Source organism: Centropristis striata, chromosome 6, assembly GCF_030273125.1.
Source record: "Centropristis striata isolate RG_2023a ecotype Rhode Island chromosome 6, C.striata_1.0, whole genome shotgun sequence".
Classification (NCBI taxonomy): domain Eukaryota; kingdom Metazoa; phylum Chordata; class Actinopteri; order Perciformes; family Serranidae; genus Centropristis; species Centropristis striata.
This window is the reverse complement of record NC_081522.1, coordinates 19,781,058-19,800,278: the sequence shown is the minus strand read 5'-3', so window position 1 is coordinate 19,800,278 and position 19,221 is coordinate 19,781,058. Positions and strand designations below refer to the sequence as shown.

Sequence of the window (19,221 nt, the reverse complement as noted above, 5' to 3'; positions counted from 1 at the left end):
TGCGGCAAATGGTGGAAACACCCTCTACTGACTTTGTCAATTTTGGTTATTTGGGGCTATCTTTGTTATTGTTTAAATTGTTGGGGTAATAAATATTGCACTAATGAAAATCATGCTTCTTCTCATTCATTAATAGAAATATCAAAGGGAACTATTACTTATTTAATCAAAATTCAGACCAAATAGGAAAAGCACTCATGTAAATAACAATATCCCTAACTTATTGTGAGTAGTGTAAGTGCAATGCTCCATTAAAAGTTCACAAATTACAGCTCTACATTATTGATCGAGTCAGGAATTCCTTAACGGTCAACGCCAGAAAAAGGATGTTTTAAATAAGTCACAGCAGATCATTCCAATAGATTACCTTCAATTTAATAATGCAGTAAGAAAAGAAAATTGTCAAATGGTTCTCAAAGTGGTGTCTCTCGGGGTCATTGGGTTAGATTCATTTATATGAATTACTGTGACATAAAATCATTTTTGGGGTATTCTGTTGAGATGGTGCAAATATTTTATACATTTTCTCCTTCTCATACATTTCTCTTGTGTTGTTCTTTCACATAACTAAGACTATAGAACCATTCATGCATCCATTCATTATCTTTAACCCTTTATCAGGCGAAGAACCGTATTTGGTAACTTCAGTAGATATCCAAAATAAAAAATAAAAATATTTTGAGAAAAAAGTTGCAAATTTACTAGATTAAAGTGGCATATCTACAAGAAAAAAGTTGCAGATTTAAGAGATTTATAGTAGCAAATGTGCGTGGAAAAAAGTCACAGATTTATGAGAAAGAAGTGGGGAAAAAGCAACTTTTCTCGCAGATTCACCACTTTAAATCTCTTAAATCTGCAACTTTTTTTCTTGTAGATTTGCCACTTTAATCTAGTAAATTTGCAACTTTTTTCTCGACCCCATTTTCATATCCACTAAAGTTACCAAATATAGTTCTTCGCCTGATAAAGGGTTAACCGCTTATCTGAACTCGGGTCCCGGCAGCTGTAGATCTCAGTTGATATTGGGTGAGAGGCCAAACATGAACCTGCTGTATTGTGTATCTTATAAAGGGTTCTTGCGTTTAAAAAATCTCAAGAAGCTCTGAATCAGAGGGCCTGAAGGGGAACCTAGGCTACTTATGTAACTTATTACGCACTGTTTACAACCTGAGGGGAAACTATTAGCACTTATGCATGTGTCAAAGCCAAACCTGTGATTAGTCTACATCTCATACTGGTCTCGATCACTCAGAGAGATGAGGCCACGTCTGACCTCGTGTCAGCAGAGCCACATCCACTTCAAACACTGTCTTCTTGGGTGGTGGTCCAGGATGTGGCTTTTTGAGGTGCAGACGCTGAGATATGGGATATGCTGTGTGTTGCCGACTACAGTAGCAGCATCAGTGTGTGTGTGTGTGTGTGTGTGTTGATGGGGTTTGGACCTGGGCAGAGAGTGCTGATGGGGCTGATGCTGGGGCAGAGAGAGAGAGGGAGTTGCAGTTTGTTCCACCATTAGAAAGACAGAGACAGATGTCAGCACCACCAGCTGCTTTAGTCAGCACTTTGAACACACGCATGCCACACACACACTCATGGACAGTGAAGAGGGGCTGCCACGCTGTTACATGCAGCACACAGAGAGGAAGTGGACACACTTTCTCTTTGTCCATTCATTTAATTTGCTGAAAACAGAAGCTAAGCGAAACCCGAGGACCGACAGATTCATGCACATTCAATCTGCTGCCGGCTTTGACTGGTGGAACAAAAGTATTGATCGCCTCTCACCTTCCTGTCAGGGGACAAAGTGAAGCTGCTGACTTTGACTGGGAGCCAGCAGTAGGTGGCAGCAGTCAGTTACACAACACCTGCCTGAGCAATCACAATGACTGTCTGTCTACTTTCTGGTGTCTGTGCACAAATCAATACATTCATACTGCACCACCTCCACCTCCTCAAGTCAACCACATGAATTCCAGATTAATACCATAACCCATTCCTGTTGGTGCTCATAGCAAGGATCCAGATGGCACAGTGGTCTCCTCGCAGCCTTTCTTTGTTTTCCAGTGATTTCGCCCGTCTAGACACCCCCTCTTGTCTCGCTGTGTAATACGCAGGTGGCCATGACAACACTAACTGCATTAAGTTGGATTACCTGAGGCCTGCTGAGCCTCAGAGCCAGCCAGGGCTTCCTCCTCACCACAGGCCTCACACACACAGACACACACTTGCCCGCCACTGCAGAAAATGCACTAATGATGTGCCTGCCTTCATTTATTCAGCTCATTTCACTGCGGTGAGTTGTAATTCTTGTTGAAATGAAGACGGACTCATGAATTGTGCTCATGAGTGCAAGAGGGCAGCAGCAGGCAGAGAATATTGAGCACATATGTTTGTACCAACGATGTTGTCGGTCTGGCAAAGAGGAAAGGGGAACTACCACATGCTGCCCGGCCTCCCAGCCCACAGAGCTCAAATTTTTTGCCCGCTTGCGTGAGAGATGGATAGGGATGAGAGAGAGGTTAGAGAGAGGGAGACAGATAGAGAGAGAAATAGTAGGACGAGCAGGCTGCCAGACTTCAGGGTGATATAAGGACAAGAGTTTTCCATGGAAAAAAAAGGGCAAGAAATGCTGTTTGGAGTCAGTCATCCTTAGTGACGCGTGGAAAAGTGTGGAATGCTGTGCTGACGCAACTTTCGAGCAGATCGTGTGCAATGAGTGAGATGAAAGTGTGTGAAAAAGGAGCAACACGAAAAGGATAAAGAGAGAGTGGACATGTTTTGTCAAACTCTGTGTGCGTGTGAGTGGACTTTGGGTGTGTGTGCACATGTGTGCAAGTGGAAAAGCGGAGAGAGAGAGAGAGAGAGAGAGAGAGAGAGAGAGAGAGAGAGACATAGCCTGCTGACGTAACAGTTCCTAACTGTTTCCATATAGAAGGCCTGGGACCAGGCGCCAGGCAGCCCCTCAGCATGGATACGTCTGGTACCCATCAGCCGACGTGCAGGGAAGCATACACACTCAGACACTTACACACACACACACATGCACGCTCATGCACATGCAACACACCCATGCACGATCTCATGCGTCACACTACAGGTTCATGTAAATGAGCTTCACTTGTGCAAAACATGGCCAGTCATTCACTCATTTATTCATTCACATACACACAGATGCACATGAGGACTTCAAGCGCAATAGAAGCTATTCTTAAAATGAATAAATTAACACCAGTGTGATTAATATACCATTAAATGCACAAATAACAACATTATTTTAATTAATTTAAAAAAGAGAGATCATTTATCAAACAACCTCATTACCAGATCAACCTATATTCCCTGGCTTGCACAAAAAAAGGAAATATTTAGGAAAATAACTTAAATGTAGATATCTGTTTTTGCAACTGAACCATTCATATACACACATGAAGTTATGGAGACACTTACACATGTATGTAAGTTTGTACAAGCATGCACATGCAGATAGTTGACAAATTAAACTACATGAGGACATAATGAATGCAGATTAGAACTGATTGGCAAAATCAATATAATTGTCAACTCTTTTTCATAAGTGATTCATACTTTTTCTTGCAAAAATATGAAGCATTCTCTGGTTCTGGCTTTCCCAATGTGATGATTCTGCTTTCTTATTTTTGTATTGGAATTATGTGTGTTATTTTGGAATGCTGTTCACTTACATATGGACTTCTTTTATGCATGCATAGAACTGCACATCGAAATATATGTTGTTGATTAATGCACATATCTATATCTAGACACTAGCACACATATGCACTCATTTAGGCCTACTGTCTGGCTTTACCCTTGTTTCAGAGCTTCAGTAAAGTAAAGACATAAATGAAAACGAAACAAAAGTGATAACTACACAAAATTGCATCAGGAAACTATTTCAGGCCACTGAAGGAGTTTACAGTACATTGGCAACCAGAAACCTGCAAGGAACTGCAGACTTCAGCACAGTGGAGCGGAGACTGTTACCCGAGATGCAGATCCATATAATACGAGCTGAGGGCACCTTGAAAAACACACACACACACACACACACACACACACACACACTAACACTCACACCGATACAGAGGAAGCATATTGTGAAAGGATTATCCGTTATGATCCAGGTGATAAATACAGACAGCCACATGCCGGGAAGGCTGGTCATGTTAGAGAGAATGAAAGTGAGAAAGTGGGATTTACTATGTATTCCATTACCACACTGGTCTTGTGATGGGGAATTCCCAGGATGGCAATAAAATAAAGACACACACACACACACACACACACACACACACACACACACACACAGAAGAGCAGAGGGACTCAGCTGGAGATGCTGGTAATGCCATTACCTCTGCCAGTCTCCTATTGGATTCAGTGAAACGCTCATTAAGACGGCATTGTGCTCACTGAAAAAGGCCAAGGGCCATCTGGTTTTGCATCTGCATGTGTGTGTTAGTGCTGAAAGGATTTGCTCCATCTTCTTTGCTGCTTCTCCTTACCTCACTCTTCCGTCCCCAGAACAACACGCTGGTTGTTCTGGCTACATTGAACCAAATGGAGGGGCTTTGGGAGGGATGCTTTGTTTGCGGAGAGATGTTGTTTGATTGCGCAAGGTGAAATTCCACGATGACATCATGAAACCAAAACTGCCTTTGTAGTCAAGTCCCCATTGAGGGGACTCCATGAATTGGCCCCCCACTGGATTTGGACGCTGTTTTTTTGTAACATCAGTGTACTCTGTGTCCTCTGGGGACAAATACCTCTCTTTGTCTTTGTCTTTGTCTTTGTCTCTCTCTCTCTCACACACACACACACACACACACACACACACACTCACACACTCACACACACCACTACCTCACCTCATTCTCTCATCCCCTGGAGGTAAGCGCTGTTCAAACACATCACATCATTGGCAAACACTGCACCTGCACTAGCCGCCCTCCCACTCCTGTGCCCGCAGACAACCGGAATAAGGAAGAGGTGGAGCGGGGAAACAGCTGGGGGGAACACCTTCAAACCAGTTGTGTGTGTGTGTGTGTGTGTGTGTGTGGTTGGCATGAGAAGAGGAAGTAGAGGGATAATACCAGACATTGAGTCAATCTGAGAGAAGACAGGGAAGTACACGGAGACGTTCCTTAGAGGTGTGGCTATCACTTACAGACAAATATCGATATTCTTACAGGTGTGGAGGTTAGCCTCTGGGTCTATTTATCCTGTGGGACTGAATCACTGATGGAGGCACAGACCAGGTGCCAACCTGCAGTGTATCCACCTTCTGATTATTCTTTTAGCTACAGAATCCTTATTATTAACAGCCAGCATTTACTTCTGAATATAAGAACACTATTAGTGACCTGTAACTGAGTTTAAAAAAATGCAAATATTCATGCAACCAAAGGCTCATACACACAAATCTGAAGTACTTTGAGTAATTTCATTTTAAGCAATTTCATGTACTGATCTACTTCTAACTGGGAAATAGTGTACTTTGGGGGAATATATGTATTTGCTTTCTTCCTGAGATTTAGACAAGAAGATTGCTACCACTCTCATAAATGTAATCTACTGTAAATATCCAGTAACATGTTGGCAAAGATTAAAGACTGGAAACAAGGGAACTGCTAGCCTGGCTCTGTTCAAACCCCATAAAAATCTCAACTTCTCTCTCTTTTTTCTTCAGCTAGGGTATACATACACTATCCTTCAAAAATGATATCCTTCCTAGCCTCATATTTTAGTACATTAAGCTGATGGTATTGATGTATTGATAAACTTTACAACCAGGTAGGTCTTTTACCAAGATATTTTTATTTTGTTGTATCCCTACTTTTACTTTTAACAGTTGTGAGTTGTTTTCCATCTTATCACACTATTAACAATAATTTAGTGTAAACTTAATATTACGTCAGACAGGACTTTCTAGAAAGCTATTTTGAACACATTGTCTCTATTAAATAATTCACCATCCCATCAGCATTTAGAAGCATGTGGTACAGTTTGAAAAAAAAGAAAATCAATAAAGCCGTGTTGTGTGGTCGGAGTGGAGTTGGTTAAACACAAAATCAATAGCAAGACTAAAGAAGTCGGGATGTCATATTGTGTTGTTTGTCTGTTTGGTTGGATTCCCTTCCTGGCCCCGTTCAGCCCCCATGCAAGCACACAAGAAGAAGAAGAAGCAAGAGAAGAGTTTGTATTTTGTCATGTCTGTATTTTTGTCTCATTTTCACAAAACATGTACAGGGGAAGGAAAAGCCTTTCAATAGAACCTGAGGTATTTTTGCGTCAAGCAGCCTAAGGTATCAGGATTTTCTTTTAAAAACTCATCTAAATTCATCAGTGTTCTTAGATGAGTTGCTATTTACACAACATAATAATAATAATAATAATAATAATAATAATATTTTGATAACAACAATTTTAGCAAATGGGACAGCCTGCATCATCTTTGTTACATGTCATAAATAATTCTAACAACATTTCTTAAAAATATAGGGAGGAGGGTGAGGACAGGAGAGGTTTCTAGAGCCTCGGGAGAACTGAGGAAATCTATCTGAACTTACTGTAGCTGCAGCAGCCCAGCCCAAGGTCAAAGGTCAGAGATCACCAGAGAGAAAAGCTAATCAAGGGTCAAAGGAAAAATAAACACATTTTACATTATAAATAAATAACCATCTCGCACCAGGAGAGCAAAGTTTTCATTTCTTTCACCTCAAGATATAAGGATCCGCTGTTTTTCTTTCTGTTATGTTGTGTTGTTTTTTTTAATCAAAGCTTTGGAAAATAAGAAATAAGAGCAAAAAAAGACAAGAGAGAGAGGAGAAAGCGAGGGAGCTTTACGGACATGCATTGTGCTGATGTACCAGCAGCTGTGTACCCTGTGCCGGGCTTGGCTCACTGAAAGATCCCCTGAGAATGAACAAAAGGGTGTGTGTCGGGCCTACATGTGTGATAATAAGTGTAAGTGCATACAGTATAGGGCGTGTGTGTGTGTGTGTGTGTGTGTGTTGGTTTCAGCTTTGGTGATGATGACGAACTGGTGCTGGCTCGGAGAGGACACTCGGTGCGAGTCTATAAATCTCAAACTTGTGAAAGAGCGTGTGTTTGTTTGCATATAGTTGTTGTTATGCAAGAACTCATGACACTGGCAGAAAATGTTCTACTGTATATGAGTGATCAGTGTGTGTGCCCTTGATGTGATACATCCATGAATACACACGACAGAGATCCTATTCCAGTGGGATACCTGTACCATCCTCTAAATATAAAACAGAGGCTCTATTTTTGTTTTATCAAAACTCAGAGATTGGCTTTCAGAGTATGTTGTGTCCATGGGTGTGAGGGGTAACTGAACTTGGTTATCAGAAAGCAGAAAAAGTGCATTTCAAAGTCATACATCACTCTCCCCAAAGAAGGAACAGCACATATTGCTTGCTTGAATTTGTTGAATGTGTGTATTTGTTTGAGTGTGTGTTCATAAATACCATACAGCAAATAATAATAATAATATTTCAACAAAAGAAAAAAAAAAGAAATAAATCCACAAAACATTATATTATTTCTCATTACCAGAATGAATCAATACAATAAATTAAAACTATAACTGAACAAAAAAGTCCATTAGAGAAGTCCATTAAAATTGCTATATATATTCATATTGTATATATAGTATTTGTCTTTCTGTAGTCAGCCTTTCTGGTGCATGCTCAGTGGTGACCATAGATGGTGACTGGGAGCAGTGGGAGGGGGTTTAAGGGGGGGGTCTATAAAGGAGTTGAAGGGCTGTTAAAGCGAACCTTCACCACCATCCCGAAACCTCAATCCCATCACGCTGTTAACACTGGAAACAAGGGAGCCAAAGTCAGGAAAGACACACTGTGCTTTAAGGGGGGAACACTGCCCGTCGCTACGAGTCTTCAAAAGTCTTTTTCAGCAACGAAATGCTGAGGATCCTTCATTGTTTGGATACAGTACCGCCGTTAGATTAAGTCCTTGGGATCTCTCTGCCTTGTGCTGTGGTGATGTGAGGAGACGGTGCCGTTAAGGAGTCTGTTATTGTTGTCTGATGTTGCTATGCAGAGTCTGTAGCAGGCAGAGCCACTGGGAAGAGGAGGGGGGGGGGATCAGCCGTGCGAGGTTCTGAGGCTTTCTGACACTGGGGTGAAGCTTTAAGGAGGAAACATGGGGCTTGGTTCAAAATCACAAGCTATACACCCACTGAAGCACACTACATTTGACCGCAGGCAAGCAGTATGTATCCGTCAAAATAGGGATATTCTATATAGTAAGGATGCAACATGACACTTGTCCTGGGTCGTTTCTTTTTATCTGTGACAGAGCTCAGACAAATTAAGAGTTTCAGTACCTACAGTCACCCCCTTTACCCCCAACCTCCCCCAGACTTTTATTCAGATTTGTATGAGAGTTCAGGATGGCTTAGCACCACATCACAGCCTCTTTCTGTCCAGGTGCGAATGCTAGTTTGCTTGCTAACCTTTTCACATTAACGCTCTGTTATTTGTCCTTCTCTCAGTTGGAGTCTTTAACACTGTCTGTGAGGGGAGCACAAAAAAAGCCTCTTCTGCTCCCCATCATATGTTCTCCTCCTACACTCCCTCTAACCAGGTCCATTCGTGCCCCGAAGGGACAGCCCTGATCATGTCCATTATCTGTCAGGAGACCTCGATGATCTCCATGCTCCCAGAGAAGCTCGACTGCTTCCCGATCTTCCCTAGTTCTTCTCGGGATCGCGTCTCGGAGATGCCCTCCTCAAACTCCATCTGACAGCTGCGCCGTTTGAACTGCTTCTCCGACCCGCTCATGTTCGCACTGTTGGATGTGGTCACTGCGGACGACGACGTGGAGTCTCGGTGGTCTCTCTGTGTCTGTGGTGCCGAGGACTTCTCCCTTTGGGCTTTGTCTCGCAACCGCACACCTTCGCTGCACCCGAACGCCACATATGCCGAACTGCTCCCAAACCTCACCGACGACTCTTCTCCCCCTCGGCCTCCTCCTCCTCCCAGCTCCATCTCTCCCTCACCTCCCTCCACTGCCCCAAAGGGCCAGGGGGCATCTGTGACAGGAGTGACGGGAGTGGTGGCCTGGACAGTGTCTCTGTGTTTGGTCCACATGGCCCCAGACCCCACAGTGGGCAAGGAGGGTAGTGACAGGAGCAGGGAGCCCTTGAGGTTCTCGTCCGGGCTGGAGCTCTTGTGGTCCAGTGACAAGCTGAGAGACTGTGGAGGTTGGTGCGGTTGGATGTGGACTGGGGAGCTGCCAGAGCAATGCTTGGGTTTTCTCCTGGGTCTGGATGAGGAAGAACCAGACCGATGGACTCCTTCACTTCCTCTGTGCCCCAAACCTCCAATGCTGCCACTGCTTCCTGGTGAGGGGAACGGTGAATCGGAGGAGCTGGGGCTGTCTAGGACGGGAGATTGGGAGCAGACACCATTGGAGGTGCCTGTTCCTGGGCTGTCAAGCTTGCACAGCTTGGGGACGTCTTCAGCATGTGTGGGTGCCAGGCTGGGGCAGGGGGGACTGTTAGGGGAGTAGACCGACTTGATGTCCAAGGAGAAGGATCGTTTAAGCCGGTTAGTGTCCATGATCCTCTCTGCGGAGAGGTGTAGGCCGTTGAAGCCTTGCTGGAGGGAGGTGGGTGACGGCAGCTTGGGTTCTGGTGCGATGTGTGCATCTGCCACAGATGAGTCGTAGTTGCTGTGGTGACCGTTCATCTCAAAACCTCCGTTAACCTCGGAGCTTTGCTTATCGGAGATCTTGTCATCAGAGGTTGAAGTTAAAGCTTGCAATAATCGCAGACCCTTCTCAAACTCCAGAAGCTGGCCTAGGAAGTTGAAGTTGGGGGATATGGACGGTCTTCGGTCCTTTACAAACCTGTAAGGAGGAAAACAGTTGGAAAACATTAGTCACAGGAAAACAGTTTTCACAAGGCTACATCTGAGGCCCTATCTGTGGCCAAGGTTTGACAAATCATGTCCGAATTTGTGAAACATACTGAGTCAGAATCAGGCGTAGGTTGTGAACAATTTTTACTGATACACATTACATAAGCCAGTGCCAGTGCTGTCCAGACAAGGCAAAGGAAAACCTTTTGTACACACACTGTTTCCTGCCAGGCATCTAGCAATTTCATTTCTCACGACTGGGGGGGATCGTCTAGCATTACTAGCTGACACCTTAGCGCTGCTGGAGGTGGATGGGAGGAGCGGACGTACCTGTAGGCATCATCTGATGACAAGCCCATTGTCTTCATGATGTATGCAATGGCGATGGTTGCTGAACGCGAGATTCCAGCCAGGCAGTGCACAATGACTCTGCAGTTTGACACCTTAGCTTTGTCTGTTGGGGGGGAAACGAACGGGTATGAATACGCATGTTTAGTACAAATTGTCTTGGGACAATCAAGATCTATTGAAAGAAAACTGACGTTTCCTGGAAGAGTACTGGGGTCACATGAACGGATGTGTTATACCTGCTGCTAATGTTACCTAAGCTGCACGTGAATGTTTATCCACTGTGACAATGTGCGGATATGTTGTATTGAATTTCATGGCATTCTTCGACACATAACTTGAGATTTGTTCCTTATAAAGACAAAAGACGCTTCTCTCTCTGGCTATTTATGCAGATTTTCCCAGTCAATCCAACCATACATTCTATTATAACATTTTTTCTCCTCTTACCTATAAATTCATTAGTTTTGTCCAGCCAGGGAAGCAATTTCTCGCAGTAGTTGTCGTTGACTGGGATACGCATGAAGTGGCTCTCGCTGATAAAGTCTGGCTTGGGGCAGGTGTTGCTGGCATTCAGCACATAAGTGATACCATTCTGTGCCATCAGATCCTGCAGATGAAGACATAAAAAGGAGTTCAAGGTCATGTTTTGTTACCAGGTAACAATAACAAGTTAGTTATCTTTCAATGCTGGTGATAAAATGAGAAAAAAAATGCAAGTTGTACCTTGTTGAGGACATCCTTCTGTGAGCCCAGGTAGAGGTGTGGCAGGATGCGGGTGGGCCCTACATTAGCCACAGGCAAGCAGGGCTGGGACAAGCTCATAGGCAGAGCAGTGGCAGGTTTCCCTTCGCACAGGCCGGGGAAACAGGAGGAGAAAGCAGCAAAACCTCCTGCAGAGAAAGAAGAGAACTGGTTAGGTACACTAATGGTTTTCCACAGCGCAGTCACAGAACACACTGGGAACTCTGTAAAGACTCCCATCAAGAACACTGCACCACCATTACCAGAGCAAACAGACCCTCTGTTGGCTTTCAGAGGTGAATCTGGGCTACAACGTCTGGGACTTGCTTAGTGCAACAGGAGCAAAAAAGGGGCTCTCTGTGCTTCTGTGTGCGAGTTAGGTTAACTGCTGGGCGGCCAGGAATGTGTGTGTCTGGCCCTTTAAGAGGCAGGCGGCTCCACTTTTGGCATATGTGTATATGTGTGTGTGTGTGGCTCTGTTTCCTGCATGAGCTCATGTCCTGTAGCAGTGCATTGCGTCAGGCCGGGGGAATGAGAGAGGCCACAGGTGCAGGGCCAGGACAGAGTCCCAGTAACATCCCCCTGACAACCGCGCAGCACGCACGCACACCCACAAACACGCACGGTCATACATGTGCATACACACACATGTTAACAAGATGATACTCTCAAAGAAGATACAACCCAAAGTCATGATCACATAATCTTGCAGACAGCTCAATATTCACTCTCACTGTCTGTCCATACACACATACACCAGTCTGTGGTGCACTGCTTGCCCTCACTCAGTGCACACACATACACAAATACCCACACTCATCATTACTCTGCAGTACCGCGGTTGTATAACTACAGGGTGGGGGCCAACGAGAGGAGGAGGGGGTGAGGTGTGTGTGTGTGTGTGTTGAGCAGTGGGTAATGACCTCGCTGAGCAGTGTGTAGAAGGGAGGGCAGTGCTTTAAGGTAACCCTGAGCCCCAGAAAAGAGATTAAGACCTAATCTAGGTTCAGCCCTGCTTGACACAATCTTGGACCTCACACACACACACACACACACACACACACACACACACACACGCACACGCACACGCACACGCACACACACACACACACACACACACACACACACATGCACGGTCACAGAGTGAGAGTGATTGAGACATGACATCACTGTTCTAAAGTAGCACACACAGCACAGCGCAAGGCAGGACATTGCCTTCCGTTGTAACACACACCCAGCTGCGCTACTCATGTAGCAACGCCTGGTACACACACACACACACACACACACACACACACACACACACACACACACACACACACACACACACACAGGGCACACATTGTCAGCAGGTCTAATAAATAGGTGCAAAATTAAAGTTGTGCAAACATTAAGTGGACAGCAGTTTTGTTTTTTGCACCATTTCACAGCAACACAGCTTCTAGGCTGGGTGCATCCTCATGACCAGGAGCTATTCTGGGTGCACTGTCCCTTTAAGAGCAAAGTGAAGAAGGGTTGTCTGTTTCGAGCTATTAATGGCAACCGGCGGAGCAATGACATCAGCGCTCCACATGGGGGGTGGAGTGGAGGGAAGGGTAGATGTAGAAAGAGTGATCAGATAACTAAGATACAGGACTGAAAGCGTAATGCAAAGAAGGAGAGGCTGTGCTAGCGTGTGCGTATGATCTAACCCTTCTGGCCTCTTTAGAGTAGACTAAACAGCCATTTGTAGTTCACAGTTTGGCTTTAGACTGTTCTGGCACTGTACAATTTCCACCAGAGCCACTTTCTAGTGATCCTATGGGCGGTACTAGTGTCAGTAATTGATAAAACAGAGGGAGGAAGGGTAGTTCTTTGAAGGGTTTCTTCCTGGTTTCTCTGTTCCCAAGCTGCTGGTGTGGAGGTTGAACACACACACACACACGCACACACGCACACACACACACACACACACACACAAAGAAAATAAATGGTGCTACATATAGCTCCCATATACTGTATCAGTGTGAGGAAGCAGTATGTTCCTGGAGACAGTTAAATCAACAGGAAAAGTCTCACATCACACTGCAACCATTTCCCTTCTCTAAGTGAGGACATTGTTAGAGAGTTGTTAGAAGGACAGAAGACAGGACGTGCCACAGTGGAGACAGTATTTATTGACGTGTGTGTTACACTGAAGGGAAAGTGTGTCTGTGTGTGTGAAAGGAAGTGAACACATGAATGAAAATACTCTAAAATAGAGTAAAATAGAGTACTAAAAATATCCTCGTTCTTTGATCTTGTGTGTGTCTGGATTAATAATTACAGCCATGATTACTGTAAATGACTTCATCTTGTGTGAAATAAGCATCAAAGCAGCAGGAAGAGTGGCGAGCCAGTGTGTGAGTAAGGGGTTACTGGCATGAAGCGAGACTGAAGTCAGAGATAAGGAAGCAGGACTGAGTGTGCCTGCCTGCTTTTTAAGGGCTATTACATTACAGTGACATTACGTCAACGCAATTACAAACACCTTCCTTGTAGTCTAAGCTTTACACGGCCGCCACAAATGGACGTTAGTCACACAGGAGATATCGTGTTATTGTCACCTCGTCACCTGACCCCACTCTACTTAAGGTTGCCATGACGGCAAGGAAGGGGCAGTGATGTTGATGACAGCTGGCTCATCGTGTACTCGTGAGTGCTGTCAAGATGGAATAAAACACACACACAGAGTGTCCAAAGGGCAGAAAAACACACTGACACACACATAACAGCAAAGACCAAATAACCCAAAGAGACATGGCCTCACATTCTCCAAAAGACAACGATGACACATCCGTCCAGTACAATCTAGGCACACAGAGCGCGCACATAAACACACTGTACAGTCACACTGATGTCAGTGAAAATACCCTGTGACACACACCAGCCCAGCTGTCCATGGAGATGACATCAGAAAGTCAACTGGGAGAGATGAGTTCACCTTCACATGATAACCAGCAGAGACTAACACACTGCTACATTAAACTTCGGGGAAAAAGCTAATAAGTAACTATAATATTTATCAAGAGGTGACTTCACGCTTGTCCCAGGTTGTGTCTTACTCTACAGTTTAATTTTGAAAATGAACAGAAGCAAACACTGCTGTCATTCCCAGTCACATGCTGAAGTCATGATGTTGTTCCAAACAGGAATACTATTCAAACTTTCATGTTTTGGGCTTCCAGATCACGTTCTGCACAGAACTACGTCAAGTATCATGTACTTGTGGAAAAAAAACTTGGACAGGATGTGACTAACCCAATTTTGAGCACAAGAAAAAAAAAAGTAAAGTAAAAAAACGTTTGGGTAGAAAGAAAACACACAACCGGGAAAGAGGGCACTGTGTCGCCATGGGCAATGCTAGCCAGCGGTGACTTCCTTTTTCCGTTTTCCTCTGCCCACTTCATCACTTATGCAACTGCTTATTTTCCTCTCTTGCCCTGTCAGATCCGAGCACTCAGGCCCCCTTTGTTCGCTTGGTTCCCGCTCCTCATTAGTCATTTCCTACAACTTAATATTCACATTATAGTTGAAATGTGCAGGTTATTATCCCACGGGCATGAAAAGTGTGGGTTTGGTAGAAGATATCTGAATCAAATTCAAGCTTTTTTGGAACCGTGCTGCTGTGTGAATCGATCCAGAGAGCTGAAAGATGAATGGAAGTGGAATCCCGGAGATATTGACCGGACAAACAGAGATACACAACACCTGCCTGGCTCTTATGGTTAATGGGGAGCTCTGCTGTTACATCACTGCTGTTGGTACAATTGACTGCCTCGTCAATACAAGCTCACCCCCTCCCTTTCGCTTCTGTGTGTGCGTGTTTTAGTCTGTGTAGCTTTCAGTTGCCCTCTTTAACTCGTCTGTTAATGGAGAGGGGCGACGCACACAAGCCATGTACACACACACACACACACACACACACACACACACGCTCCGCAGCCTGGGGGCATTGATCTGCCTGAATGAGTCCCCCGCACCCCTCCATCCCTCCCTCCATCGCTTTCCTCTGTGGTTCATATCGGGGGAGACATGACGCCATCCTCTGTGCCCCTCCAGCTGTCCCCTCCACTATGAGGGGACATTAGCATCTCAATGTGACCCCCCCACCGTCCCTCACCCTCCCAACATGACATCATTGCACACATGTCCCACTCAGCTCCACAAAGGCTGTGCTGCAGCTTGGAGTAGCAATGGGAGTGTGTGTGTTTTAGCGGGCAGTGTGTCAGAAATGTGTAGATTGACAGACTATAGATGAGGTAATGGGATGATGTCATCGCTTTTCAAACAGAGCGTCAGGTTGGTGATGGCTGGGAAAGACTGTATTATTAACACGTCGTTCTGGGTGATGGTTAAACTGTTTATTGTTCCTCTATCTTAGCAGGCAGATAGCGGGGGTATGTCACTTTGATCAACTGCTGTTTCAGCAGTAACGTGTTATTGCATTACAGGACTATAAACCCTCCTGTAATTTAGCCTGCATTCACAAGTGTTTTTCCACAGAGATGTGTTGAAGTGCCTCAAAATAACCTGTGACAGACACATTTCTATTTTCATCTGCTGATTCCAAACACGTTATATCATGGTTTTTTTCTTTGAGCTAACGAGTTTGACACTTTGAGCTGCAAAACCTTGCTGAGATGGACTGCACATGTGCACACAAAGAAACACACAGCTAACAGTGTGAATTCGGGCAGGTGTGAAGGGCTGCTCTGCTAACTGCTTTGAACCAGCTTTCTGATATGCATATAGTGTCTACATTTGCATGCAAACTTTATACCCATATTCTCCTCCATTTATGACCCAAAGGATTCACTCATAACGTCAGCATTTTAATGAATGGATACATATTTTGTGCACTATGCATGTAAGTGTGTTGGTATATAAAAAGGATTTTTTTCCACAGCCCCAGCAGCCCTGCATTGCCTCATCGCTCTGTGTGAAAGGTGTTATGTTAAACACCTGCAGTGCACACTGCACACATATTGATAACATAATCTCCACAAGACACCATTCTGCAGAGAGAGAGTGAGCAGGAGTGAGAGAAAAGCCAAGAGCAGAGGAGAAGAAAGGGAAAGAGAAAGAGCCTTTGTGATAGTTTTACATCTCAATGACCACAGGCTGAGAGAGCATGAGCACTATGTCATACCGCGGGTCATGGCTCTCATTCTTTAACCCCCGCCCACAGTCCTTTTCTCTCCTCTCCTTCCTCTTTATCGCTTCTCGCCTTCATAATGTCATCCCCTTAATCCTCCTTCTTCCTTTTCTCTTTCTAAAAACACATTAACTGCGCAAACAAAAAGGTGGGAAAACAATTAGCAGTTTGGTGATGTATTCTTTTAGCCTGTAGCAGTAAATCTCACTATTGATTCCAGACACGTCTTTAAAATTCGATTCACATCTATCTTTCATTTGCAGCACGCCTGGACTGGAATACCTCAATACCTGAGAGCCTGCTGTGCCTTTGTACTCATCTGCAGTGCACAAACTGTTATCAGGGGCTTTCCTCTCATACACACCTTCAACAGTGGTGCATTTTACAGCTAAACCCTAACAACTTCTGTCTTTGTATTACATTAAATCATACTCCTAGTTCTTTGCATTTTCTCAATGTATGACAGCTCTGTAACCTCTGTACACAAAGGCCTACATCTTCAACATATTACTTGCACAGAAATGGATATTCTCATACCATTAACTTCCACGCACACCCCACACACACATCACTTGCTTCTGCTCTGAGTCCAGGTGGATACACACCTCGTAGCTCTCTCCCCTCCTTCATCCGGCGGACCCTGATCTTCAGCCTCATGTCTGTGTCGTGCAGGTCTGGCCAAAAACAGTCCTCCGGTGGGGCAATCACCACATCCAGAGGCATCCCCCAGAACAAACTCCACGCACACACACACAAATGGAAATGTTCTGGTTCCCCCTCCTTCAGGGATATATAGAGCCCTCGCCACGCAAAAAAATGTCTGAACAAACAAACAGAAGTGTTCTCCTTAGCACTGAGGTGAGCCCACAGTCTGATTGTAACAATCCCAAGTACACACAAAACTCCTGCTGGTGCTCAAGTGCACTCTGGTCAAGTCAGCTGTCCCAGTGTCCAGGCGGTGACCCTCAGACAACAGTATAGGAAAAACTAGTCCAAAATGTCTGTGGACTCGCTCGTCAAGTCCACTTATGGCCAAAATCCAATGCAATGACCACAAAAATTCCTGAAATGCTCCTGCGTCAATTTCAGTAATTCTGTGGTTTTGTGAAAAATGGTCGCCACACAGAGAGTGAGAGGAAAGACAAAAGTGAGTAGTCTGTAATGCCTGTATGTATAAGCCAGCTGTAACGAGCCTGCAGCTGGTTTACACAGCGTATGTGTGTCTCTCTGAGCGTCTCTCTGCCTCTGTGAGTCCACAGCCAGAAGAGCAGCCCACTATTGTTGTGTTGCTCCACTCTCCCTGTCTCTCATTCGCTCAGTCGCTGGCTTACACTCCTCCCTCTCCCTCCCTCCTCTCTCTCTCTCTCTCTCTCTCTCTCTCTTTCTCTCTCTGCAAAGAGGATGACGGAGCTGCACTCTCTCCTCGAGCTCTGGGGGTGAATGAGCTCACTTGCCGTGAGCTCAGACTCTACCCTCCCTCCCTTCTCCTCCTCCTCTGCTACCTCCCTTGCACCCTCCCTCTCTTGTGGAGCCAGCGCTCCGTCATAGCTAATGTCTAAGGCATGTAACCACATTCCTTACTCACACAACAAATATGCGGCCACCTCAGGGGCCTAGCTCTGGAGCAGGATGGAGGCTAAGACACAGCTATAAGGCTGCTTAGCAGTAAAATACGCACTGCTACAACACTGAATGGTGTCTGTGATGTTGACTAAAGGGAAGAAAGGAAAATGCCTGTGTTGATGTGTATGATAATATGCTTCTTAGGAGGATTTTGCTGAGGGTATGTGAACTTTTAAAGCAATACATTAGATGCAGATTTATGTTCATCAAATGTCCCATATAATTTTAATATTCAATACTAAACAAGACACTGCACTGAGATTTACAGTATAACATCAAGCAGTAGCAGAGTACCCACATGAGGGTGCTTCCTTAAATGTACTGTACTCTTTGAAGCACATTGCACTTACTGCAGAGGGGGATTAAGACTGTCAGTGTGTTGAAAGCTGATTTGTCTCTGAAGGTGAGGGAATGTGTGTGACTTCACTATGTTTCCTGCGCTGGTTCATGTCTAACGCGCCTGCTTTTGGACACTGTGTTCTCATGTTTGAGGATGGATGAGAGGAGAGGAGAGCGAAAGAAAGTGAAGCCGTAGATTAGAGAGGAGAAGAAATTAAAGTAGACAAAAGAAGAAGGGAAGACTAGAGGTGATGAGAAGACCAAACAAGCTTGTGGTCGGCAGCCATCATCCCATTTGACAGGCCACAGACTTCTGGTACTTTACTATGGAATGACAAACATGTAGGCCACAAGTCCAGCGATGGAAACCAAGTGGCATATAAACGTTGGAGGAGACTGAATGTTAACTGAAAGTTAACCACGTATTATGCAAAAACAGCCATTTAAATACATTGTAAAGCCCAAACATTTTAATAAAGTGCTTCTACTATTACTATGAAAATGGCCGGCAAAGGAATTGAGGCAGTGGCAAAAGAAATGGTGAACACCAAACTATGCAAATTAAAGTTATACATGTGTTTCTTTGTCTGAATTGAGACACAGAATAGGCTTGTAACTAATCAATTTAACATGACGGTTCTTTCTAGCCATTTAAGGTCGTCCAACTTTTTGCTGGTAATAAATAGCACAGATTCTTTAAGAGAGCACCTGCCACGTGTGGGCCAGTCAAATGTCCTGTCTGACTGTCTGTTCAGTCTCAGGCTGAGGCATCATGGTACACTGACTACATTCAAACCAGGTCAGATGGGCTTCAAGCACATTAAGTCATTGCCACAGTGAGCCATGCTCCAGAAAAAAGGGCAAATAAGCTTATACAAGATGTCTAGTTAGGGGGCCAGCTGCATGCTCACTGACTGACCTCATCCCATCACTGTAGACCCCTGAATGATCACACACGGGTGAGAACAGCCTTACGTCACCCTCTGTTCAACTGCGGGTCACTGAGAGAGGGAGCGGGAGAGGAAATAGGTCACTTGGTGATGATGAGCTTTGTGAAAAATGCAGACA

General features: G+C 44.7%; 1 protein-coding gene across 4 annotated transcripts in view; it reads right to left on the bottom strand.

The window, feature by feature from the left end:
* Nucleotides 1–6,208: 6,208 nt before the first annotated feature.
* The window catches only part of dusp8a (dual specificity phosphatase 8a), a 45,808-nt gene continuing 32,795 nt past the window's right edge, over nt 6,209–19,221 (bottom strand). For 3 of the 4 annotated variants that reach the window (XM_059335192.1, XM_059335191.1, XM_059335193.1), the window contains 4 exons: nt 10,998–11,164; nt 10,722–10,881; nt 10,254–10,377; nt 6,209–9,912 (listed from right to left, as the gene is read on the bottom strand). In XM_059335192.1, the coding sequence (XP_059191175.1) occupies nt 8,694–9,912; nt 10,254–10,377; nt 10,722–10,881; nt 10,998–11,164 (1,670 nt within the window). In that variant the 3' untranslated portion in view covers nt 6,209–8,693. Of the gene's footprint in view, nt 9,913–10,253; nt 10,378–10,721; nt 10,882–10,997; nt 11,165–16,796; nt 17,514–19,221 lie in introns of those variants that run through there. The other variant, XM_059335195.1, reaches the window with a different exon arrangement.